This window comes from Anoplophora glabripennis, unplaced genomic scaffold (genome assembly GCF_000390285.2).
Source record: "Anoplophora glabripennis isolate ALB-LARVAE unplaced genomic scaffold, Agla_2.0 scaffold811, whole genome shotgun sequence".
NCBI classification, from domain to species: Eukaryota; Metazoa; Arthropoda; class Insecta; order Coleoptera; family Cerambycidae; genus Anoplophora; species Anoplophora glabripennis.
Window position 1 is genome coordinate 118,057 of NW_019417047.1, and position 24,923 is coordinate 142,979.

Below are 24,923 nucleotides of genomic sequence, written 5' to 3' on the forward strand. Positions count from 1 at the left end.
TTTTTTTTTTTTAGCTACGCTTATAAGTAATATATGACTAATACAAACATATTTGTGCGCCGCTGGGATGAAAACGACCAATATCACGTATCTCGAGTGATCACTCAATTATTAGAAGTACTCGATTACCGATAACTCGATTATCAAAATTGGTCGATTATGCCCATTACTAGTAAGCACGTTATACATATGAGATTCATATAACTTCTAGTCAAATGACGTTATATTAACCGACTGACGTGGAGGGGGAACCATAGCATATTTACAGGCAAGTGTGACGCGCTTATAGGCAACGAAATTGTGGCCTCACTGTGGTGGGGAGTAAAGCATTCAGAATCAATTTGCCAGCCAGGGTTGCCAGATTGGGCTACTTATCGTCAATTGGGCTATCTCAGATGACTTTCTGCTACTTGAAAAAAGCAAAAATAGCCAATCGCCAATTTGGGCTATTTCGAGTTTTTACCAGTGTCGGCAATCTGTACAAATCGAATGTTAGAATAGTATCTTTATATAAATTCTGTTTTTACTCAAGACTGTTAAGTTTATTTTCAACAACTTCAAATGTATAAAAATTATAAATAATGTTTTTTGTTACTAGATATCAGGCTATTTTGGGCTACTTTCAATATTGGTTTGGCTACTAGGAAAAAAAAATCTGGCAACCCTGTTGCCAACCAACTTACACTTCGGCACGAAAGTCTGCACGGATTTGACCCTTTAGAATAAAATTCAAGCGACACTTGGCGCATGCGCGTTGGCTTCAACTTAAATCAGCTGTTTTAGTTGTATGTTTTATAATAACAAATAAAACCGAAATCGGTAGTAGTAGTAGTGACAGCAGTAGGTAGAAGGTAGGTAGTATCCGGTCATATCGCCGCAGAGTATCAGATATATGTTTTTTGTTCTTTCTTTAGCGACGAGATTTTTTCTGTGTCTTAAAAAATTAAATACATAGGTATGTCGAAATTAAGTACTAACAAACAACTGTTTCTGCACGTATTATATCTTGTAGTAGAAACAATTCGTCGGTGTTACCCAAATGTAGATGAATTATTAATTAGGACCAACAGTGTCCTGGCATTCCAGAACCTCCACAACATATTCTTACACGTTGGGAGACATGGTTAGAGGCATAATTTTATTTTTAAAACATTTTCAAAACAGTAAAATCCGTAATTTTACAATTCGAAGCCAAAGAACCCGTTGTATATTCGGAAGAGCCAAATAAAATTTCAAGATGATCGAGTTGAAGCACAGTTGTATAAAGTATTCACAACAATTACACATTGCAATTGCGGACGCTATAAAAAACCCAGAATACTGCATTATCGTTAGATGAATCACTGTAAATAGTAGATGACATACAAACATTGCTATATGCCTTAAAAAAATCCAGATTTCTCCAGACCTCAATAGCAATTGTGCTCTCACGGATTCATTAACTGCTTTTAGGGATTACTTCAAATATGCACCTATAATAGATGTCGACCAATCGTTTTCGTTAGCTATATAAGAAAATTTGTTCTCCGTTGCGGACATCGCTTAAAGAATCTACTGTACTGTCGGTACATATGTAATGTTCCCGATATTTGCCAGAGCTCATCCAGATTTTTAATACGGAACCGGGTAATCATTCCACAATATTATAAAATTATTTATTATAAACGCACTAGGTAATTCACGCGCGGACATCCCTGTTTTCAATATGAACTGTCGTGACTAAGTCATGATAAGTTGCTCTATAAATAGATTTGAAGATGTCAAAAATGTATCGATGCGGAAGGACTTCATTTTGGACAATTGTTGTAGGACTCGTTACTTATTTATTTAATCGATCTACATATTTGCTAATGTTATTAGTTTTAATATTTTTTCCAGAAATAAAATTACTTCCACAAAAAACCGCCAGTGATGTATTCATTTCTTGGGAAAAGTTGGCGGAAACTTTAGTAGCATGTCACTAGTTAAAACCAGGAGGTTTTCATCAGATAAACGGATTAATTTCTAAGGAAAATTCAATAAAACGTAAAAACAAGCCCAAATATCTCCTAAACGGCTGCTACTATTAAAAAACACCAAGAAACATTTTTCATTCATTTAACATAACAGTACCTACCTAAATGTAACATTATTTTTGTTACAAAAACCGCCAGTGGCGTATTTTTTTCTTAGAAAAATGGAGCGGAACCACCACTGGTTAAAGCCACAATTAATATTACATTCAATAAAAGGTCTAATTAAGTGAATACGCTGTAGTACATTTATGCTAATTTCTGTTTAAGATAGTGAATAGTGATTCTAAAAACTGATACATTTTTTTAGACTGATGTTGACTGTGAGGAGTAATAATTGTTTGTAGTAAAATTGGTACAAAAAAAACTTAGTGCATAATTTCGGCTATTTTTCAAATTATTGAAACCGGATTACGCCATGCAATAAATCGATTTTAATTTATTTACTCGAAAACGGTGTGTCATAAGAAAAACTGTCGATTCAATTCAAAGGAATTCAAAAATAATTTTTATTTTAAGAAAAATAAGTGGCGTAGCATTCATTTCTTTAAAAATATTCATTCATATTGTAAAATTTTATTAATATATTCTGAGCGGTTTCCGCAATATTTTTAAATTTGCATTTTTTTATTAAAACTTTAACACACTGTAATCGGAAACTAAGCGTTTTCGGAATATGGTATATTTAGGAAATATATCACAAATCACTTGTACTCTAACCTCCTGCAAAGAATGTATATATTTTTGTAAACTTTAACACCCTGTATCTCGAATACCGAGTTCCGCGGGAAAAAAGTTTATAGAGCAAACTCTATTCATTTTTTGGTAATGAATCTAGCCCTGCAGTTTCTGTATTTAAAGTGAATCACCCTGTATAGGTACAGAGTGTTATTTAAGTGCTTCGTTTTCAACAGGGTGTCAAACTTTTTAAAAAAATCGTTTTTTTTTTCGTAAAAATCTTAATATGTATCCTTTAGCCGATTTTATTGTTTGTGGGTTATGCTCGACACGTTACTGAAAGTTGTTTGAGCAATTTTCAATAGGTATTAGAATGCTATACAATATTGTGTGTCAGGGTGCAGCTAGTAATACACAAACAAATATCCAAAATAAAAACTAAAAAAGATGAGTTTAAATATTATTCTATAAACGCACACATATCTGATGTATTTAAATTGTTAAATAACGTAATCATTCAATGTTGTTGATTATTGCCTAATATATTTTTATTGCAGATCAGTAAAACAATTTTGTGGTGTTGCAATTTGGGTAAAGAATAATATTATTGCCAAAAGAATGTCGGTGGGCATTTCGTACTGAATAGAATTCTGAATTTTATTATATTTTTATTATATTTTTGACGATTCAGAATGTAAAGTTTATTATTGTAAACTGCAAACGTATCTCTATTTTTTAACAATATCATTGATGTAATTTTTTTGTTTACTTCAGCCCAATGTAAATGTTACAGTTTGTGGAGATTCTAATTTTATTTGTGATGTTGTTATTTTTTTTCAGTGACGTAATTTATACGGGTCCCAAAAAAGTTGTGATTACTGTCAAAGAAACGAAAACGGAAACTGGATATCCTGGAGAAACCGAACTAATTTCCTCGTACACAACAGCTGCGCACACTCCCGCTGCATCAACGGCTACCAGAGAACTCGACGATCTGATGGCTAGTTTATCCAACATTAAGGTAACAAGACTATTTTTGTTTTTAGGATTAATCTTTAATAGAACTTTAAAATTTAAAGAAGCCAAACTGACCTTTAGGATTTCTCATTTTAAAACCTCAAATTTTAAGTTAGTGCATTGCTTCATCATAAAATTTCGCTGCTATTATAAAATCAAACAATTGCGTCAGTTACTACAAAAAAATTTAAATTCATATGTGAAAACAGTAAAAATATTTCAGATGAACATCATATAGGTATTTAAGTTTTCGGTAGATTTGTATTTTATATAAATAATAAGTAATAACTAATTCGAGTTAAAAATATTATATTTTATATTCTATGATGATTTAAAAGACCGTTGTTAAAAACAAAATAAAATAGAACAGATTCTTAAAACAATAATAAATAAATAAATAAATAAATAAATAAATAAATAAATAAATAAAATAGGTATAAATAAACTCTAAAAGAACATTGACAAAAAGTAAGATAGTTTTACTTATACAGGGTGTTTCAGGATAAAGTCGACAAACTTCAAAGAGATATTCCTCATAAAAAATAAGAAAAAAATCAATTATAAATTTTTTTCCAGTGACGCTTCATTTTCGAAATATAGGACGTTAAAGATTTAAAAAATAAATCGAATTTTTTAAATAACTTCTGAATGAAGAAGGCAATTTAAGCCAAATTTGGAATGACACATCTTCTTATAAGATACCATTTTTCCATAGAGGTAGAAGTCCGGCAAGCAACCAGTGGCGGAGTTATGGGGACTCAGACTCGTTAAATTATAAAAAAAAAATTAATACGGCCCTACTGAAAATAAAAAATGATGCTGTTTTTAGATAGAACAGTTTGTTATTGACAAAAGATGTACATTCGCTTTTTTCCTAACTCTTATAGTTTTATGGCAAAATTGATTGTTCGGAAGGGTGCTTCTGGATTCTGTCGATAAACTTTAAAATGAACCTCAACAAAAATGTTCGAGAAGGCTGCAGTCAAGCAATGTTAATTTGACGTTTTAAATGTTATTTTGCGAATTGTTGCATAAATTATCTAGATAAAGCGTTCAAACTAATAAGTTTAATAATGCCGTCCATATTTTAGAACAATGAATATGCTGATATGGTCTTTGTATATGGTTTTTCTGATGGAAATGCCACGGCGGCTCGCCGTGAATATGCAGTAAGATTTCCTCATCGCAGATTACCAGCAAAGTAAACATTTTCAACGACATTCAGTCGTCTCAGACAAACTGGGTCTTTCGGTATTCCAACTTGTGCTGATGGACATTTTGCCCCACTTCAGGACGAAGTAAGATCGAATACTATTTTAAACCATTTCGATGAAAATCCATCCACGAGTGTCAGAAGATCTAGCTATGAGTTAGGTATTTCGTCAAGTTCCATTTGGACGACTCTTCGAGCTGTTGGACGCCATGCGTACCATATTCAGCGTGTGCAACATTTATTGCCTCAGGACATACGATGCAGGCAAGTGTTTTGTGACTGGATGTTAAACCAAGCAGAGAATGATGATCAGTTTACGCAAAAAGTAATGTGGACAGATGAGGCAACATTTACTCGAAGGGGAATTTTAAACCACAACCATATTTGGTCCTACGAGAATCCACGGGCGGTAAGGGAACATAGTTTTCAGCATGAATTCCAATGTAACGTATGGTTGGGTGTGTTGGACAACACTATAGTTGGTCCCTACTTCCTTCCGCATCGGTTAAATGCTGACATGTTTACCGAGTTCCTTGAAAATGGTTTTCAAGATCTCTTCGAAGATGTTCCGCTTAATACTCGAATGAACAGTTGGTTTCAACTAGATGGTTGTCCTGCCCATTTTGGTAGAGATACTAGGGAGTGGTTAAACATTAATTGTCCCAGGAGATGGATTGGTCTTGGAGGACCTGTAGCGTGGCCTGCACGTTCACCGGACTTGACACCGATGGATTATTTCGTTTGGGGTGTTGTTAAACAAAAAGTGTACGAAGTGTCAGTTGATACCCTAGAAGATCTAAGACAGCGAATAGTCCAAGCGTGTTGAGAATAACTCAAATTCAGTGTCGATCGGCCACTACCTCCATAATTAGAAGATGTCGTGCATGTCTACACTCCGGAGGCGCCCATTTTAAACAAAATATTTTTTAAATCATTTCATTTTTGATTCACTTTTCGCTTTGTCTAGATATAATATTAATTGGTAATTTTTTGGTTGTTTCAATTTACAAATAAATTTTCATGTATTGTTTGCCATCTTATTTTATTTAAAAGTACACAACACAAGTAAATGAAGTGACTACAAATCGCCTGAAAAAATTTAGGAGTATTGCAAGGGTCGTTACGTTGTCGCATTAAGATATAGTCACATTAGATGTTAGATACTTAAATTGTTTTCATCATCATTTTTTTTTTTTTCTAAAAAAAAAGACATCCTATATCTCAAAAAGGAAGCATCTCCTAAATAATTTTAATACTATTGGTTAAACCCAAGGGAAGGGGAGACAAAAAGGCTTATTTGACTCACACCTACTCGAGACTAAGACCAATTTTAATAGGTACTATATTTTTTTAGGTTTTATGAGGAACGACTTCCTAAAGTTTATCGACAGAATCCAGAAGCACCCTTCCGAAAAATCAATTTTGCCATGAAACTATAAGAGTTAGGAAAAAAGTGAATGTACACTTTTGTCAATAACAAACTGTTCTATCTAAAAACAGCATCATTTTTTATTTTCAGCAAAGGGCCGTATTAATTTTTTTTTATAATTTAATGAGTCTGAGTCCCCATAACTCCGCCACTGGTTGCTTGCGGGACTTTTATCGAATTTTAAAAAAAATCTTTTAACGCCCTATATTTCGAAAATGAAGCGTCTCTGGAAGAAAATTTATACTTGATTTTTTTCTTATTTTTTATGAGGAATATCTCATTAAAGTATGTCGACTTAATCCTGAAACACTCTGTATAATATAATATACAACTATAATAAAAACATCGAAGTGAACATTATTCCACTTCATCTCAGGGGATAATCTAAGGAATTTTAAGAACTACCCAAAATCTATCATTCTATGCTAGTTCAAAGAAAGCGCCCGAAAAACATTGTTCCCAACATAAAGCCCCCCTCCCAAAAAAAAAGATGCAGTATTTTTTAAATGCCGGACAATAAACTCTAATTCTTTGTTATATCCTTTCGAGTTTATTAATTTTAAATGTTCATGTACTGTACTCAAAGTATATAGTCATTGTTTTATTTCAATAAATTTATGTTATGTATTTATTTATTTATTTATTTATTTATTAACCTTTTAGAGGACCGGCATTTAACAAGTATTCATAAAATTTCAATCTCATAGTACTTCAAGCAATCAAATTTTGCAACTGCCCTTTTTAACTTTTAGAACTAACTTATTTTTAAGAACTGCTTTTTCGGTTAGAACTAACCCTTAGATTATGCGCTGCTTCATCTATATTTTTACCACCAATACCACCATAAAGTAATGACCTTCATTACCTTTAAGAGTTCTTTTTCAATGGTAAATTCGTAACACGTGTTGTCCCTTGTAGATACCGCCTGGTATGAATGAAGGAAACCAGAAATAGTAGATGTGTTCAAGTTTGCTCTTAACTTTGTTTTTGTTAAATTATAATCTGAAAAAATTCTCTCGACATTTGCAGATAGTGTGGCAGACAAAGAATTGCAAAAATTTTGTTTTCGTTTAAAATTAAATGTGGATAATAAGCCTAGACTTTAATTTACATTTGGTCTTTTTTCGAGTGAGTGTTTTGTAAATTTATCGGTAGAATTTGGACAAAAATCGGTATTTCGGTAGATATAAGCTACAATCGGTAGATCTACCGAAATTTCGGTAGCTGTGGCATCCCTGCTGATATCGCATGTTGTATGTACGATATACACCTATGTGTATGTGTAGCATAAGTAAATTTTTCGTTTCTACGTGAGTAATAGGTCATTTAATAAACTACTACCTGACACCCTAAGTTTCGATTAAATTACTGGAAACTTCATGTTTAATGTGATATATTCACAATCAGTGAGTATTGGTCAGTGGCATTATAACTATGTACAAATATTAGAAGACATGATGATATTCCCGTACACTAAAATTTATTCACTTGGCGAAACTAAAGCATTTTTCCAGATTGTTAAATAGTTTTCATTATTTGGAAAATGGAAAACATGATGTCCTTACTGAAGGATTTGCTTTGATTGTCTGTTGCACAACGAAAAACGGAACAATACCTACATTTTAGGAAGACATTATTAATAAACAATAATGTCAATCAATAACCACCACAGGAATAAAAAAAATTACATATGTGTATAGATAGAGACACACTATACTTAAAAATTAATAACAGTATATTAATATTTCTTAACAATTCATTCGCAATTTTTTTTAATATACAAAAAAATGTGTATATCAATAAATAAATAAATTATCCAAGTTTTTATATGCGATTTATTTTTTATTTAGACCTGTAGCTTTTATGACATTTTTCATATTCAGTAGGTAATTAGGTGCGAGTAGTTCTGAGAACTTCAATGACATTACGAGTTGCAAATGGCGGATTGAAGCAAAGAAATAATATAAATACATAATTATATTTTTACTTGAAATTTGAGGAAATGTGTTTCTTAAACAATGTCTACGGTTCATTACAATGTTCTGAAAGCTGCATAAAGTAGGTACAGTGTCGTGCGTAGTGTTCTGAGAAATAAATGTCCACGTTAGAATTTCGAATTTTTTTTCGCACAAAAATAACTTCAAATTTGTGTTCAGCACCTTAGAAATAGGGGGTAGGAAAAATTTTGAGGCGGTGACGGTATAGTAAATAATTACCCTAAGTAATTTTCAACGAAAAAATATAAATTTTTTCATGATTTTTAAACTGGCCTAAATTCAAGGATTAAAATAAAACTATTATGTCGGCTTTTTTCACCTCCTGATAAACGTATCTTCCAGTTAAATCTATATCTGTCTCATAAAACACATTGTGCATAAGAAAATAACAGACGTATTGTTACATTTAATTGACAGTTGAATTTACTTGATGAAGAAACTGGCTCGTAGTTATTGTATTTCGGTGTATCAAGTAGGTATATTTCTAATCCATTTTTCTGCTGTATCGCTAGCTAATCTGGGAGATAACCCATAGATTTAATAGTATATTAGATCTACGGAATAACCATACGAGTAGGTAGGTACATAATTTTAACCTAACCTAAAAATTCTAACAATCAAAATGTAAAAATAGAGACCACTGCCGATTATTATAAAATTATTATCAATAGGTACCTGCTAATAAAGAGTATTTATTATTATATGTATTATACGTAATAGGGCCTATTCATTTCTTTCATCATTATACTAAAATCTTATTCATACTTGCCATACATGACGGAGAAAAAGAGAATAAGAACCTAAATTCACAGTAGACGAAACCAATTTACTTGTATTTACTCTCATTTACTTACATGTACATATATACCTATAGGTATGTATGTATGTATTTACAACTGATGAGAGAGATTTTACAAAAATCATTTATGTGTAATAGACATGCAGCAGTTCAATAAAAATCAACACTGAAAGCCAAATTTGTTATTAGGTACCTACTACATTGTACATTTCTGTTTATGTTACCCAACTTTAAAGTTTAAACTATTCATTATTTCATTGAAGTGAAATTAACAGTTATAATAAAAGAGTGTACCAACCCAATGATTATATTGTGAAAATACTAGATTTATTAAATCTGGTACAAATAAATCATTTTTGATTCACAAGAATCCAATTTTAAAACTTGAATAAATTTAATCTAGATTCGTTAAATCTTTAATGGTGTACAATCGTAGTTATTTCTCGTTTTATGTTCATTATTTTAACAGTACCACTGCCACAAGGAAAGAAAGCTGCATTTTCTGGATTCAACATATAAAAACAGTAAAGATGTTCTTTTGTAAACAACGTGACTATTTATAATTTCACAAAGTTCAATTTGAGAACAGTGAAAATAATATTAGCCATTGCGAAATTTCGCTATATAAATATAAAAATATTTGGCACATAATAAATTACATAGTTGGCCAAGCGAAAATATTCACATAATGGCTATAAATAAAATCGTAATCAATGGCATTACTGAAGTGATGAAACTCGGATGAGAATTTTTCAAAACTAATTACGAAGTAATTTATTTTATGTGAGTCATTATTAAATTTTTAAATTCTATCCGAAATTTAAATAGACAACTTGCCTTTATTGAACAGTGTTCGAGACAGAGCTGGGTAATTCCTGGTGAAAAAGTAATTAGCAATTACAATTCCCTTTTTTTTCCTGTAATTGTAATTGTATTTAAGTACTTTTTTTATTAAAGTAATTTGGAATTGTAATTGCAGCAAAATTGTTATAGGAATTGTAATTTGTAATTATATTATTTGAACTATCGAATTACAAATTACTTCTATAAGTACAAATACTTTTTCCAATTACAATTACTTTTTCTAATAATTATAATTACTTTTAAGATCATGCGTATTGCGTAATTGCGTACAGACTTGCAGACTTCTATTATTTCATTTGAGGAAAGCCTTGTGCCGCGTGAACAATAAAAAGTGATTTGGTGAATTAACCTCAGAATTAACAGAGTACATTTTATTTTATTATAATTATTATTAATTTAGAAAATATACGAAGTAAAAATATGTTGTCTATAGCATCAAGTTTTATAAAAATATATATTATGTATCTATGTGTTACTGCTCTTATTTTGAGTTGAGAAAACTTCTGGTTCGGTTACTCAGCCTTTCACTCGTACTTGTTCGATTCGTAATTTTTTTAATAATAATTATTGCTTTCCACTCTACCCAAAACTACTGTATTCTATATTTTGCAAATGTACTAACAACCAAAAAAAAAGAGCATCGGGTTGAATTAATTACCTCACCAATAATATAAAATTATAGTATGAACTGAACTAGTTTAAATTATTAGATTAGGAATAAAAATATAAAAATTCTATATCAGAAAATGAATAAGAATAATCTTCTCATTTAAGTATCAATTCTAATAAATAATAAAACGCGATATTACACAACACTTTTAATTTAAATTTTTAACTTAACTTTTTCCTTTTTCTCTGTTTGGTCACTATAATTTACTTTATCATAAAAGTAATTAGAAAAGTAATTGCTAAATCCATTTTCCATGTAATTGTAATTAAATTAATATCCTTTTTTAAAGAATATACTTTGTAATTGTAATTAGTTCCTTTTTTTTTAAAGTAATTTGTAATTGTAACTATTTTTAAATTACAAGTAATTACCCAGCTCTGGTTCGAGATGATATAAAACATTATCGGCAGACAAATATACAAAAACATCCTCATATTATCGATAATCTATTTTCTAGCATTTCTATTTGAATTATTTCGAGGGTATCACATAGTAACGTCAAACAGGTCCATTTTGGTTGCGACACGTAGGTACATACCTACTTACTGCTTACAATTTAATTTCGTATACATCAACAGCGTAGGGTGTTCACGCACGCCTCACTTTGAGCGAACAGTGATATTTCAAGATTCAAATATTTTACTACCCTATGCGTGTCACATAAAAGCTATAATATATATGTGCTCTAGGTTTTGATAACTTTATTTAGTAGCTGTAGCAGAAAACGTTCAAAACTTCACAAAATTTTTCAAACCTCCCTATTTTATAAGTTTTGTGCTATTGAACCAATTTTCGAGAAAAATATCGTTTAGAATATAATCTATCACTGTGCACAACACGTAAATTTTCCCTATTTAGAACACAGTACGGGCCAAAATGAAAAAAAAAAAATTAGAAACGTAATACTTAATTCCCGAAAAACATATTTTCAGAAATTTAAAGGAAAATTATATTTGTTCGAATATGTTTTACGTAAATTGAAGAAACTTAGGCTAATGACTCAGCAAATTTGTTAACCAGTGGCGTAGACACCGCGAGAAGTACTGTCACTGAATTTCTAACTGAGTTTTTCGGATATTCTATCAGTTTGTTTAATTCATAATTTCAAAGAAAATGTATGTCTTCCATTTTGCTTTAAAAACGAATCGAGTTATTTTTTTTTAATTTCAAATTTGTAAACAGATAAGTAGTAGAATTTATGTATTAAAATTTAAATTTTAAATATGATTTACTTACAAATAATCTTTAATGTTGAAATTGTGATTTTTTTCATGAGCCACCCTTTAAAATTAAATATTAATTTCTTTATCTATGATTTTTTTAACATTTGATTGTGTTGAAAATTGTATTTAAAAAATATACAGGGTGATTCAGAACTTATCTAAAAAAAAAATGGATGTCGGGGGACTCTTACAAATACAATTTTGTAAAAAAAAATCGAAAAGGGCAGTTCGAAAATGATTTAAAAATACACTTCTGCACGGCACTGGAAACTGGTCCACTGTAAAACCCGACCTTACACAAAGCGAAGTGGAATAAAAACGGACAAAAACTTGAAAGAATTTCGCAAGGAAATATATAAATATAATTTTGTAACATCTAATTTATATGAGCAAATTCAACTGGTTTTGACGTTATTGTTATTATGAATTAATGAAATTAATTTGCGGTTTTACTTAATAAAATAATTTTACATACCTGATGTTACAACTGTTCAAAATTTTTTCCACCGACGTGTAAACACATTTGGACCCGTCTTACATAGTTTATGCGAACTAACACAAATCTTGCTTCACCATAACACAAATGTTGTCGTACTTCACTATAAATTAAAACAATATCCATCAACTGCAAGTTGCTATACGCGTTTACCCATTTTTGACACTTGGAAAAGCGAATTGCGTACAGCGCAAAACGCAAATGACGCTATTAGAGACTACAGTTAGTAGCCCAGCTGTGTAAGGCTTTAATTGGTAATTTGTTTTCGGAAACTATAAGAATTTTACATATTGACTCCATTTTTCAAACCGCTTCTATTCCCAATTTTTTTGGATAAGTTGTGAATCACCCTGTATATATATATATCTTAAATTCTTATCTGTAAAACAGATAATTTTAGAATTATTTTCGATTTATTCTGTGTGATGTGTATTTAGAAAAAAATCTTAACTCTAAAGCGGCTCTTGCTTCCAAAAAAAGCGGTACAAAACATATGATGTAGATTGCTGAAGGTTACGTAGGTATTAGAAGAAAATTTCTATAGTAACTGTAAAGATAAATATGAATAAAATCGATTCTATGATTCCAATCCACATGTAATTCAAGCTTACGATTCTTCTATAGATTGAGATATTTGCATAGCGACACATATCTACATATATCGCAGAGGAAACACTATATTTATATATATTTTTTTGAGCATGCGTTTATTCGAATTTAGGAACCATAAAAATAAAATAATAATGGTTTATATTTGTATCTGTACATACAAAAGGACCCCGCAGATTTTATATGGAAAACGGTCTTCCGGTGAAAGGACCCCGCACAAATCTTATGGAAATTGGGTCCCGGTCAAATTCGCTGAATTTTTGATATGTGATAGAGTTCATCATTCTGGTCAATTGTCTCAATGGCCACAAAGCTGAAAAATGGATAGTTTGGCCGGTACAGAGCTCCGAATTCCACGGATTTATGTATATCCGCAGTGTGCATAAACTTTTGAAATAGCCTATTTCATTTTTTTTATTATCTAGGTTTATATTTTTGAGGTTGCTGAATTCAGATCTGTTGTTAGATTTTCAAAATTGACAGTTGGCAGCTGTCAAATAGCTGTCAATGTGCTATAATAAAGCCAAAAACTTGTTTTTTTATGTTTTATCTTTCTTTTTTTTTTAGTTCGATAAGTTCAAAGACGATATCAAATCAATAACAATGACTATCGGCAGCTGTCATTTAGCTGTCAACAATTCTTCAAAGTCCGGTAATAAAGTCAAAAAATTATTTTTTGTTTATAACTTCAAGTTTTTTAGATAAGTGAATATAAATATGATATAAAATTATGTAGTCATCAGCTTACAGCTGTCAACAAGCTGTCAACTAACTGTCAAAATGCAATAATAGAGCAAGTAACTTATTTTTTGTGCTTAACTTTGTGGATAAGAAATCAAACATGATATAAGTTTATGACATCACTTTTGAACTCAGTGATCTAAGCAACTTAAAGCTTTTTAAAAAAAGGAACTTTTTGACTTTATTATTGCATTTTGACAGTTAGTTGACAGCTGTAAGCTGATGACTACATAATTTTATATCATATTTATATTCACTTATTTAAAAAACTTGAAGTTATAAACAAAAAATAATTTTTTGACTTTATTACCGGACTTTGAAGAATTGTTGACAGCTAAATGACAGCTGCCGATAGTCATTGCTATTGATTTGATATCGTCTTTGAACTTATCGAACTAAAAAAAAAGAAAGATAAAACATAAGAAAACAAGTTTTTGGCTTTATTATAGCACATTGACAGCTATTTGACAGCTGCCAACTGTCAATTTTGAAAATCTAACAACAGATCTGAATTCAGCAACCTCAAAAATATAAATCTAGATAATAAAAAAATGAAATAGGCTATTTCAAAAGTTTATGCACACTGCGGATATACATAAATCCGTGGAATTCGGAGCTCTGTACCGGCCAAACTATCCATTTTTCAGCTTTGTGGCCATTGAGACAATTGACCAGTATGATGAACTCTATCACATATCAAAAATTCAGCGAATTTGACCGGGACCCAATTTCCATAAGATTTGTGCGGGGTCCTTTGCTAAAAATTTGGGAAATTGTTCGTTTTGTACCCCTGATCAAAAGTGTCAATGGGGTCGAAGCTCAAAATGCCCATCTTTAGGCTCTACGGCAATTTTTAATGGCCAAAAACGGCAAAAATTCATTTTTTTTAAATATTATGTTTAATGCTTGTACAGTCCCTTAAGTTTTCATTAAATTGTATGCGTGTGAGTATTTTATGTAGGAATATGTCCATGTCTAATTATATGCGTGTATATGTATTTGTGTGAGAGGGTTTTTGAATGCACAATTATACAAGATTTAATACACACCGTCTCAATATTATTTTGTGGTTTTAATAACCTTCAATGAACTCGGAACTCTCATGCATTTTTTCAAAGAGTTCCCAAGAATTGCCAAAGAGTTGCCAAAGATTTTCCAAGAGTTCGCAGTTCATAACTGAAGCGGATTTCTAGAGAAAGAATGTAAATAAAGCGAAAGAGAAGACACGCTGAATGAATTTTTGCCGTTTTTGGCCACTAAAAATTGCCGTAGAGCCTAAAGATGGGCATTTTGAGCTTCGACCCCATTGACACTTTTCATCAAGGGTACAAAACGAACAATTTCCCAAATTTTTAGCAAATTTCACCGGAAGACCGTTTTCTATATAAAATGTGCGAGGTCCTTTACAGATTTTTCTTCTAAGCTCTGATCGCTGAAGTTTCGATTCCATCGAACCATAGTCGAAAGATTAATGGAATAACAGAATTGATTACATATTACGGTGAATGAATTATTAAATACTTAGATGTTTTTTTACCTCATTTTAATTTAATTTTAATTTAAAAAAAAATCCGTGAAACATGCCAAAAGTATTTGTGCTTGCTTTTATTTTATAAGTATTTTATAAACATACACGTACATTTTATAGAGAACTTCATCTAAGGAAGCTTCTCTATTATTACCTGTATTGAACCAAGTCCCTTCGGTCCACGTCAAGAGATCATCCTTAGAGATCTCAGAGAAAATTACTTTCTTATATTCAATACCCTATGTATATTATACCTATCTTGAAAAAGAAGTGTTCTACGACCCACGACGCTCAAATGCACATCAACACGCTTAAATCTTTCTGGCTAAAATACCTAAATAGACCACCCTATACGTCGCCCGAAGCTTCCGCGCCGCGGGAAGTAGGATCTCGAAATACCCAATCCAGACGAAAATCTTTTCTTGGAGTGCACCTAATACAATATACATATATGTACGTACGTATACATGTATTGAAATTTACACCGATTGTATATATGTTTTGTATATATGGAAAATATCGAATTTTGAATATTTTCCGCTCTACATCGGTGTGACATAACACGGTATTTTAGTGTTCCACAAATAGCTTACATGTAAGAGTTATCACGTTTAAAAATATATATGTTCTCTTCGTCTTACTTTAAACGACAGTGGTGAGAGAGAGCTTTTTTAACACGTCCGTGGCTTCGCGTTCTCCCGAAGGAGGGATTTGGCGCGGATAGAGGGGGAGTGCGTGGGGACGTGCTCTACTTGATCGGGAAATGGTACACGCCGCGCCAGTTTTCATAGAGCAGCATCAGTGGCGGTTAGTTAATTTTCATATATATAAAAAAAAAACTGAACCGCATTTCTGTCTAAATAACCGTCTTAACCGTTCCTTTGTCATTTTGCAGGTACACCAAGGGCCGCAGCACCAAACAGTCTCCGATTCGCAGTACGCGCGACCATTTAAGGCTACCCAGTCGCAGAGCGCGCCTCCACATAAACAAAATCTGGATTCTATGCTTGGTAACCTCCAAGCAGACATGAGCCGCCAGGGAGTCAACACCAGCCAGAAGGGTTGCTGCAGCGCCTGCGACAAGCCCATCGTGGGCCAGGTGATTACCGCGTTGGGTAAGACTTGGCATCCGGAGCACTTCACTTGTGCCCATTGCACCCAGGAACTTGGAACCAGGAACTTTTTCGAGCGCGACGGCAAGCCCTACTGCGAACCGGACTACCACAACCTGTTCAGTCCGAGATGCGCGTACTGCAACGGCCCCATTTTAGACGTACGTGCCCCTCGGATAAAAAATCCGGCATTCGTAAATTTTTTTTATTTTTACACAGAAATGCGTCACGGCCCTGGAGAAGACCTGGCACATGGACCACTTCTTTTGCGCCCAGTGCGGCAAACAGTTCGGAGAAGAGGGATTCCATGAACGCGAGGGGAAGCCGTACTGCCGGGACGATTACTTCGACATGTTTGCGCCGAAATGCGGCGCCTGCAATCGGGCCATCATGGAGAATTATATTTCCGCTTTAAATTCTCAGTGGCATCCCGATTGTTTCGTTTGCAGGGTAAGTATGTGGGACTAAATATACTGACACATGACGCTTAAAAACACTCGTTATTTACATTTTAACCCACCGAAATACATTAAAAATGATATCACTAGGACTGCAAGTTGCCAGTGCAAGGAAAATCGTTTTACGCCGTAGAGGGTAAGCCCGTATGCCCCGCATGCATCGGAGCGGAAGAAGAGGAGGACGAATAAACGATTGTATGCCCCCAATATGCCCCTTTATTTGACCCCCCACCCCCCCGTACCAGTCGTTTTTATGAGAAAGCTTTTACCTAGGAAAAATGACCCCTCCCCCAACATTACCCCCTAAATATTACACCAATAATTCTAATGTATTAAATGTAATATTTCTTATATTATTATTGATAAAATAAAGACTAGAATAAAAAATAATATACAAAATACACGATATGAAAGGGACCATTTGCAAATAGCGACATTTCTCAACGCGGTATTTGAATTATCTCTACGATATTTTATTTTCGCGATTTTTGCCAATTTATAAATAGAATCGAACGTTAATAATAAGGTGTATCGACTAGATAAAAACAACGAAATCCCTCGCCTCACCAGAGTCTTGGTACTTTGTCGGACGCCGAATTTATTTTTAGCACGCCCCACTGAGATTCATTAAAATTGTGTCAGCTCTTGCTTATAGTCTCTTTCTGGTACCAAAATATAAATAATCCTTGAAATATATTTATGACTGAAGGCAATAATAGATATTATTTCGAAAAATATACGTACTACATACCAGTACCTTACATAAAACGGAGTAATTGGATGACTTCTATTTTTTTTTGCTGTACTGAGAAGTTAAAGTACAAAGTCAAAAATTCCCTATGCGTCCGTTAAACGGCGACGTCACGGAAATCTTGGTTACTTCAGAATGTCGGCAATTTCTTAAATTAATTCGCGTGTCCGAGAAATTACTTTGCCTTTATAGTCCAAGCATTCTGTCACGGATTAACGTTAAATTTGCAGAAATTATTACCTGGACAAAAAAAATATGACCGTATAGAAAATTAAATTTTAAATCGAGTTTCTTGTTCTTTAAACTCGATCCAAAATGGCGAACATGGTTAAAAAAATCGCAAAGTTGCAAAAAACGGTTTTTCTAAAATAAGTAAAAAAATATAGCACCGATCGAAAAATTTTAAATGAGAAAGTTGTAGGTTTTAAACAGATCTATCGACTGATTTTGACGAATGTTGACGATTTTATTAATTTTAAGGATCAAAATATGAAAAATTTTCACTTTTTTGGGTGTTTTTTTCAAATAACTATTTCAATTTTTATTTTATGAAAATTATTTTTAAAGGAGGAAACTGCTGAAATTTTTTCACGAATTTAAAAAAAAAATGTTTTTCTACGACCTTCTGGAGCCGAGATAATTTTTTTATTTAAAAAAAAATTTTGAAGACGCAATTAACATTTTTTACAGCGATGCGCTTGATGGAGGTTAATATTCAATATTTATATTTTCAAAATAAAAAAAATAGGATATGTTTACTTGATTTTTAGTACCTATTAGTAATTAAGAATTGAGTAATAAAGTGAAGCGTGCAAGCGCTGAGTGCGTCAGCTGGACCGGCCGGAGAAGTAGGGGGAAGCGGCGCGCGCTCGCTCTGAAAACTGATGACGTGCAGTCTAAATGGCTCGCGCTTGCAAAATCTTTGATATCTCGGCTTCTGGACCACGTACAAAAATTCTTTTGTACTTAATCTGGGGTAGCTAAACACGAATATTATAGTCATTTTCGCATTAGAAGCAAAATAGTCCCGTAAATGTTTAGTTTTTATTTAACTTATATTTTTTTTACTTTTATTATACTTCTTCACGAAAATATGGACGACGAACAAGAAAATGAATCAAAAGACAATCCGACAAAGAAAAGAAGAATTTCATTCGATAAATAATTTTATTTATATAGGATACTTGTTAGTTTTCATTGTAATAATTTTATAGATAATTTATACATAGTTGTATAATTATTAAATATTTTTATAAATAAATTAAATTCTTTAAACTTATTTACACCAAAATTAATTAATTATTGAAATGATGAAGTAATTGTTAAAAAGCCAGCAACAAGTACAACGTCAGTATAACTAATGAAGCAAAAAAATTAAGGTATTACACGAAAAATACTGTAATATTATTAATTATTAAAATGACAAAAAATGTAAATTAAATAAAAACTAAACATTTACGGGACTATTTTGCTTCTAAGGCGAAAATGACTATAATATTCGTGTTTAGCTACCCCAGATTAACTACAAAAGAATTTTTGTACATGATCCAGAAGCCGAAATATCAAAGATTTTGCAAGCGCTAGCCATTTAGACTGAACGTCATCAGTTTTCAGAGCGAGCGCGCGCCGCTTCCCCCTACTTCTCCGTCCGCTGCAGCTGACGCACTGAGCGCTTGCACACTTCAGTTTATTACTCAATTACTAATACTAAAAATCAAGTATACATATCCTACTATTTTTTTTTTTGAAAATATAAGTATTCAATATTAACCTACATCAAGCGCATCGCTGTAAAATGTTAATTGCGTCCTCAATTTTTTTTTTTTAATAAAAAATTATCTCGGCTCCAGAAGAAGGTCGTAGAAAACATATTTTTTTTTTAAATTCGTGAAAAAATGTCAGCAGTTTCTTTCTTTAAAAGTCATTTTCAGAAAATAAAAATTGAAATAGTTATTTGAAAAAAACGTGCCCAAAAAAAGTGCAACTTTTTCAAAGTAATTTTTTGATCCTTAAAATTAATAAAATCGTAAACATTGTTTAACAGCATGATAATATAACTCTTTACGAAGAAAATAAACCGAAAATCGTTACTGTAGGGCTATCTGCTGAGAAAATGTAGTCAATCTTCGAGAGCGCCTTTTTTTAAAAAAATCGATATATCTCGAAAAATAATTAATATTTTTAAATTTTTCAAAAATGTAGTTTTTTGCCTTGCCGCGGGCTATGCTTGCAGTAAATAGCAAATATGGGCACGTAAATGTAAACGAGTTATAGAAGAAGAGAAAAGAGAAGATTTTTAACGGTTTTTTCGATATATCTCAAAAAGTAACAAAGCAATCGATACTTTCAAAAAATCAGTCGATAGATCTTTTTAAAATCTACAACTTTCTCATTTAAAATTTTTCAATAGGTGCTATATTTTTTTAGTTATTTTAGAAAAACCGTTTTTTGCAACTTTGCGATTTTTTTTTACCATGTTCGCCATTTTGGATCGAGTTTAAAGAATAAGAAATTTAAATTTAAAATTTAATTTTCTATACGCACATTTTTTTTGTCCAGGTAATAATTTCTGTAAGCATTTCTCTATAATGTTTGGACTATTAATTAAAATGTGCTTTCGGGGCGCGTGCACGCCAGTGGTGCCTAGTGAAAATTAACGTGATCATATTTTGATAGCGAAGCGTGGCGTGAGACCCTTATAAGTATGTTCGTTGCTATGCCATAATATACAAAACTTTAATGACGAAAATAGTCTGAACGAAATTTGCGCAATAAAAATAGGGGTTGCCGCCCTTATATATTTATACAGCGCGGATGATATTTATATGGGGGCTACCTTTGATCTTTAAAAATACGCATCATAAGTTTGTTTTTTCCGTCGTCGTGAAAACTGATTTTTTTTTTAGATAATTTATATACCCCGCCGCTGGACAAGCTAATGTGACCTCAAACAACGCGACGGAACATATTGTGGCCGTTTCACATGAAGCGTACAATATACACCAGGAAAATTAGCGAAAATAAAAGAGAAACTCGAAAAAAATCCTATCCGCGAGATTATTGTAAAATTGTAGAAGGAATTCTAAAAAGTCTAAAGGAACATAATACAAGACATCTCTCATCTCGTGAGTCAAAAACTTTTATTAGCTAACTTTTCTATTTAAACAAATAAGTGAGGAAAACAGTTTTTTCACTTTGCAAGGAAAACCATCAATTTTAGCGAAAAGTGACTCACAGACAGCTTGTAGGGAGTAAAATTATCTACAAAATAAGACTTGTTAAATTAAAATCGGTTAATAAGCAAAAAAGTTATTGCAAAAAAACAAGAAAAGTGCTCATCTTTTAATTTGTTTATAACTATCGCATTTATTGTTAAAATTTTACAAAACCTATGACAAGTTGAGGGTTTTGTCATACTTAAAAAATGTGCCAAAAGTGGGCGCTGTAAGTGCAATAGTTTTCGCACGATTCTATTTGTTTATAACGGAAGCTCCAAAAGTTATGAACTTTAAGCCTCTGTACAGGCGTTAATTTTCAACCAAACATGATTCTGAAAGCGTTATTGTAATCTTAAAGACATAATTAAGCGACCTATTAAAAAATATTACCGTTTCTTTGACATTAACATTCTCAAATTGTGCATTAAAAAACCGTGCGTTTTTCGCGTATAAACAATTTGAATAACATTGTTGCCATTTATGCTATCTCACCGAAAATAGATGCAATGGACAGCTGGCAAAAAAATAGTTTTAAAATAAAAAAGTATTCTCTACGACCAACAGGAGGCAAGATAATAATTATTTTTTAAAAAATCGTAGCGCAATTGTTTATAAATATTAAGAAAAAAAATGCATCTTTTAAACTTAAAACTTTTAATTTACAAAAATGTCACAAAAATTATTCTTAAACGAAATATAAATTAAAATTTCTATTTCGGAATTATTTTACTATTATTAAATAAATAAATGAAGCTATCGTTCATTTAAAAAGTGATTCTTTTTACAAATTAAGGCAAAGTAAACTTGTTTTTTCATTATTTTGTTAGCTATTTAATTACGATTTAAATGTAAAATTAAAGTAAAAATTCACAAATTATTTTCAATTTATTATTGTTAAAAGATCTAAAAAAGAATAAAAAGCATTTAAACTTATTGCAAAATTCTCAAAATTAAAAAAAAAATTAATAAAAATAATGCGGTCGATAAAATTACAATTTAAAGTCTTGAAATTTTAATATATAAAGTTTTTTTAATTTATTTTATACAAAAAAAATTTTGCAACATAATCAAAATTAATTAAACAAATATTAATTAACCATTTTCAACATATAGATATAATGCAATATAATACAATTTAAAATTTAAATTTTTTTCTATTTTTATGATAAATAATAATTTGAAAATAATTTATGAATTTTTACTTTAATTTTACATTTAAATCGTAATTAAATAGCTAACAAAATATTGAAAAAACAAGTTTACTTTGCCTTAATATGTAAAAAAAAAATAACTTTTTAAATGAACGATAGCTACATTTATTTATTTAAAAATAGTAAAATAATTCCGAAATTGAAATTTTAATTAATATTTCGTTTAACAATAATTTTTGACATTTTTGTAAATTAAATAAAATTAATTATAAAAGATACATTTTTTCTGAAGTTCAGGGCTATTCTACGAATTCGTAAATATGCCCATCGTTATTTTTTCGTCGAGCTACCCCAGATTAAAAAAAACAGAATAGGTCTACGATGAATAGAAGCCGAGATATTGCAAAATTTACAGCGCGCATCAATTTGAACTTTGGATTTACGTTTTCTCGCGCGCGCGACTCGCTTGGACGAGCTTCCCCCACCACCACGACGCCGGCCGCCGGACAGTTTACTTAGCGAGTACCTTCTCTTTAAAGGGCTCGTGAGTCGTTAATTTTCCACATTTTCAATGCAATTCACGGGAAATCGTAGTTTACGTCGTAAACTTTATTTTGCGAAAAATTCAAGTCTTAATATTTATAAATAATTGTGCTACGATTAAAAAAAAACATCTTGGCTCCTTTTTTTATTTTAAAACTGAATTTTTTTGCCAGCTATCCATTGCATCTATTTTCGGTGAGATAGCATAAATGGCAACAATGTTATTCACTTTGTTTATAAGCGAAAAACGCATTGTTTTTTAATGCACAATTTGAGAAAGTTAATGTCAAAAAACGGTGATATTTTTTAATACGTCTCTTAATCACGTCTTTAAGATTACAATGACGCTTTCAGAATAATGTTTGGTTGAAAATTAACGCCTGTACAGAGGCTTAAAGTTCATAACTTTTGGAGCCTCCGTTATAAACAAATAGAATTGTGCGAAAACTATTGCACCTACAGCGCCCACTTTTGGCACACTTTAGAAGTATGTCAAAACCCTCAACTTGTCTAGGTTTTATAAAATTTTAACAATAAATGTAATAGTTATAAACAAATTAAAAAATGGGCACTTTTCTTGTTTTTTTGCAATAACTTTTTTGTTTATTAACCGATTTTAATTTAACAAGTCTCATTTAGTAGATAATTTTACTCCCTATAAGCTGTCTGTGAGTCACTTTTCGCTAAAATTGATGGTTTTCCCTGCAAAGTGAAAAAACTGTTTTCCTCACTTATTTGTTTAAATAGAAAAGTTAGCTAATAAAAGTTTTTTACCCACGAGATGAGAGATGTCTTGTATTATGTACCTTTAGACAATTTTACAATAATCTCGCGATGCATTGTTGTCAAATCTAGTAATTTAAAATTAAGGGTTATTAAAAGGTAAATTTCCATACTACCTGCCGTGAATGGCTGTTTGCCACGAGCCCTAGCATCCCCCATAAAAATTTTATTGTTTTAAATAAGATAAACTACAGTACCTAGCAAGTACAAAAATAAGTAACACCCCTTTTTTACAGCATACGGCATACCTGAAATCTTAGTGGCTAGTTTTCGAGCAGCGGTACTTCCACGACGTTTAAAATTTCTGATTCAAAGATTCGCACTCTCTCAATTCGTTCCCGTCCAACATTAGCATATTGGCGTTCAAATTCTCGTCCATTACTGGACACTGAATTAATTTACTTTATAAGGTTGTACATTTACACTACACATACGCTTTACAAACTAAAATAAAAATGTAACAGAATGAAGCGGTGACACATTCGGCATTCCCGTTTCTTCGATTTTACGTGGCAGTTTGTTTTTTTATCATTTTACCACCCATCGTATCATAGGTACTTAGGTTTTGTTTAAATTTTAATTTGGTTCTAAACATTCTCTATTAATCAATTTTCATACTAATGTAGAAAGAAAAGTGAAAATTTTGTTAAAAATTAAAAATCAACTGTTTGTATTTATCTCTTATTTGATTAGGATGGAAAAATATATTGCAAATAATTATAAGTACAACCCATTTCAAGATCACACAGTTGACAACTAATTCAATTTTTTATTTCGCGAATATCTTTCAAAATTTTTTCATAAAGAAACTTCACTAGTAGACCTGAAAATCACCCCTTTAAAATTACTATTCAGGCGTTACCATAAAAATATAACTTTTCTTTTAATTTTCACAGGCCACCTACGAACCCTACGTTGCATGCGGTAATTGCAGCTTTTAACCTATAACTTTTACGGGGGTTTTTACCAATATTGTAATAATTTTCTACATTTATAAACAAGTAACGGTACACTTGTTTATAACATCATCAAACAAATATGTAAATTACCTTACAATTGCGACTATAAAGTTGATAGTTTTTCCAATTTTCTATAATCCCTATAATGATTACCAGTTACAAATTCATTTACGAATCACCCAAGACGCAAAATGTGTAGAGAATATATCACAATCATTGAATCATTACAATTTACAAGATACAAGATGAATGCCGTTATTATTCAAGGTGGTCAAAAAAAAATGTAGGTATCTGTTATCATGTTCAAAGAGGTTTTCTCCGATTTCGAATATACAATTAATTGTTTTGGAAAAGGTTCCATAACGTTATATAAGAAAAAATCTAACCAAAAAAGAAAATTCTTTCCTATGTAGGTACCATCGCTTTCTATTTTTGAGAAACAGATCGTCAAAAATTATTGTTTTAAATGGACTGCCCAGAAGTGAGCCTGCTTCTGGACAGTCAGTTTACAAGGTATCCAAAAACGTATTGAGTGTATTAAAATAAGCTGATTTAAATTAAAAAAAGTACAATTTTGCTTCCTTACCTACAAAAGTCGGGTAATATGAAATGAAAGAAATGAAGGTCAATGACTTCCTAAGGAAGCAAAATTGAATTAAGGTGACTTGATGT

At 31.5% G+C, this 24,923-nt stretch overlaps 1 protein-coding gene across 4 annotated transcripts in view; it reads left to right on the forward strand.

Annotated features, from left to right (window-relative positions):
• LOC108912452 (paxillin) overlaps positions 1-17,547 on the forward strand; it is a 65,515-nt gene extending 47,968 nt beyond the window's left edge. For 3 of the 4 annotated variants that reach the window (XM_018717681.2, XM_018717680.2, XM_018717679.1), the window contains exons 5-8: positions 3,531-3,711; positions 16,172-16,549; positions 16,608-16,838; positions 16,937-17,547. In XM_018717681.2, coding sequence (XP_018573197.1) covers positions 3,531-3,711; positions 16,172-16,549; positions 16,608-16,838; positions 16,937-17,035 — 889 coding nt within the window. In that variant the 3' untranslated portion in view covers positions 17,036-17,547. Of the gene's footprint in view, positions 1-3,530; positions 3,712-15,981; positions 16,084-16,171; positions 16,550-16,607; positions 16,839-16,936 lie in introns of those variants that run through there. The other variant, XM_018717684.1, reaches the window with a different exon arrangement.
• Positions 17,548-24,923: the final 7,376 nt, after the last annotated feature.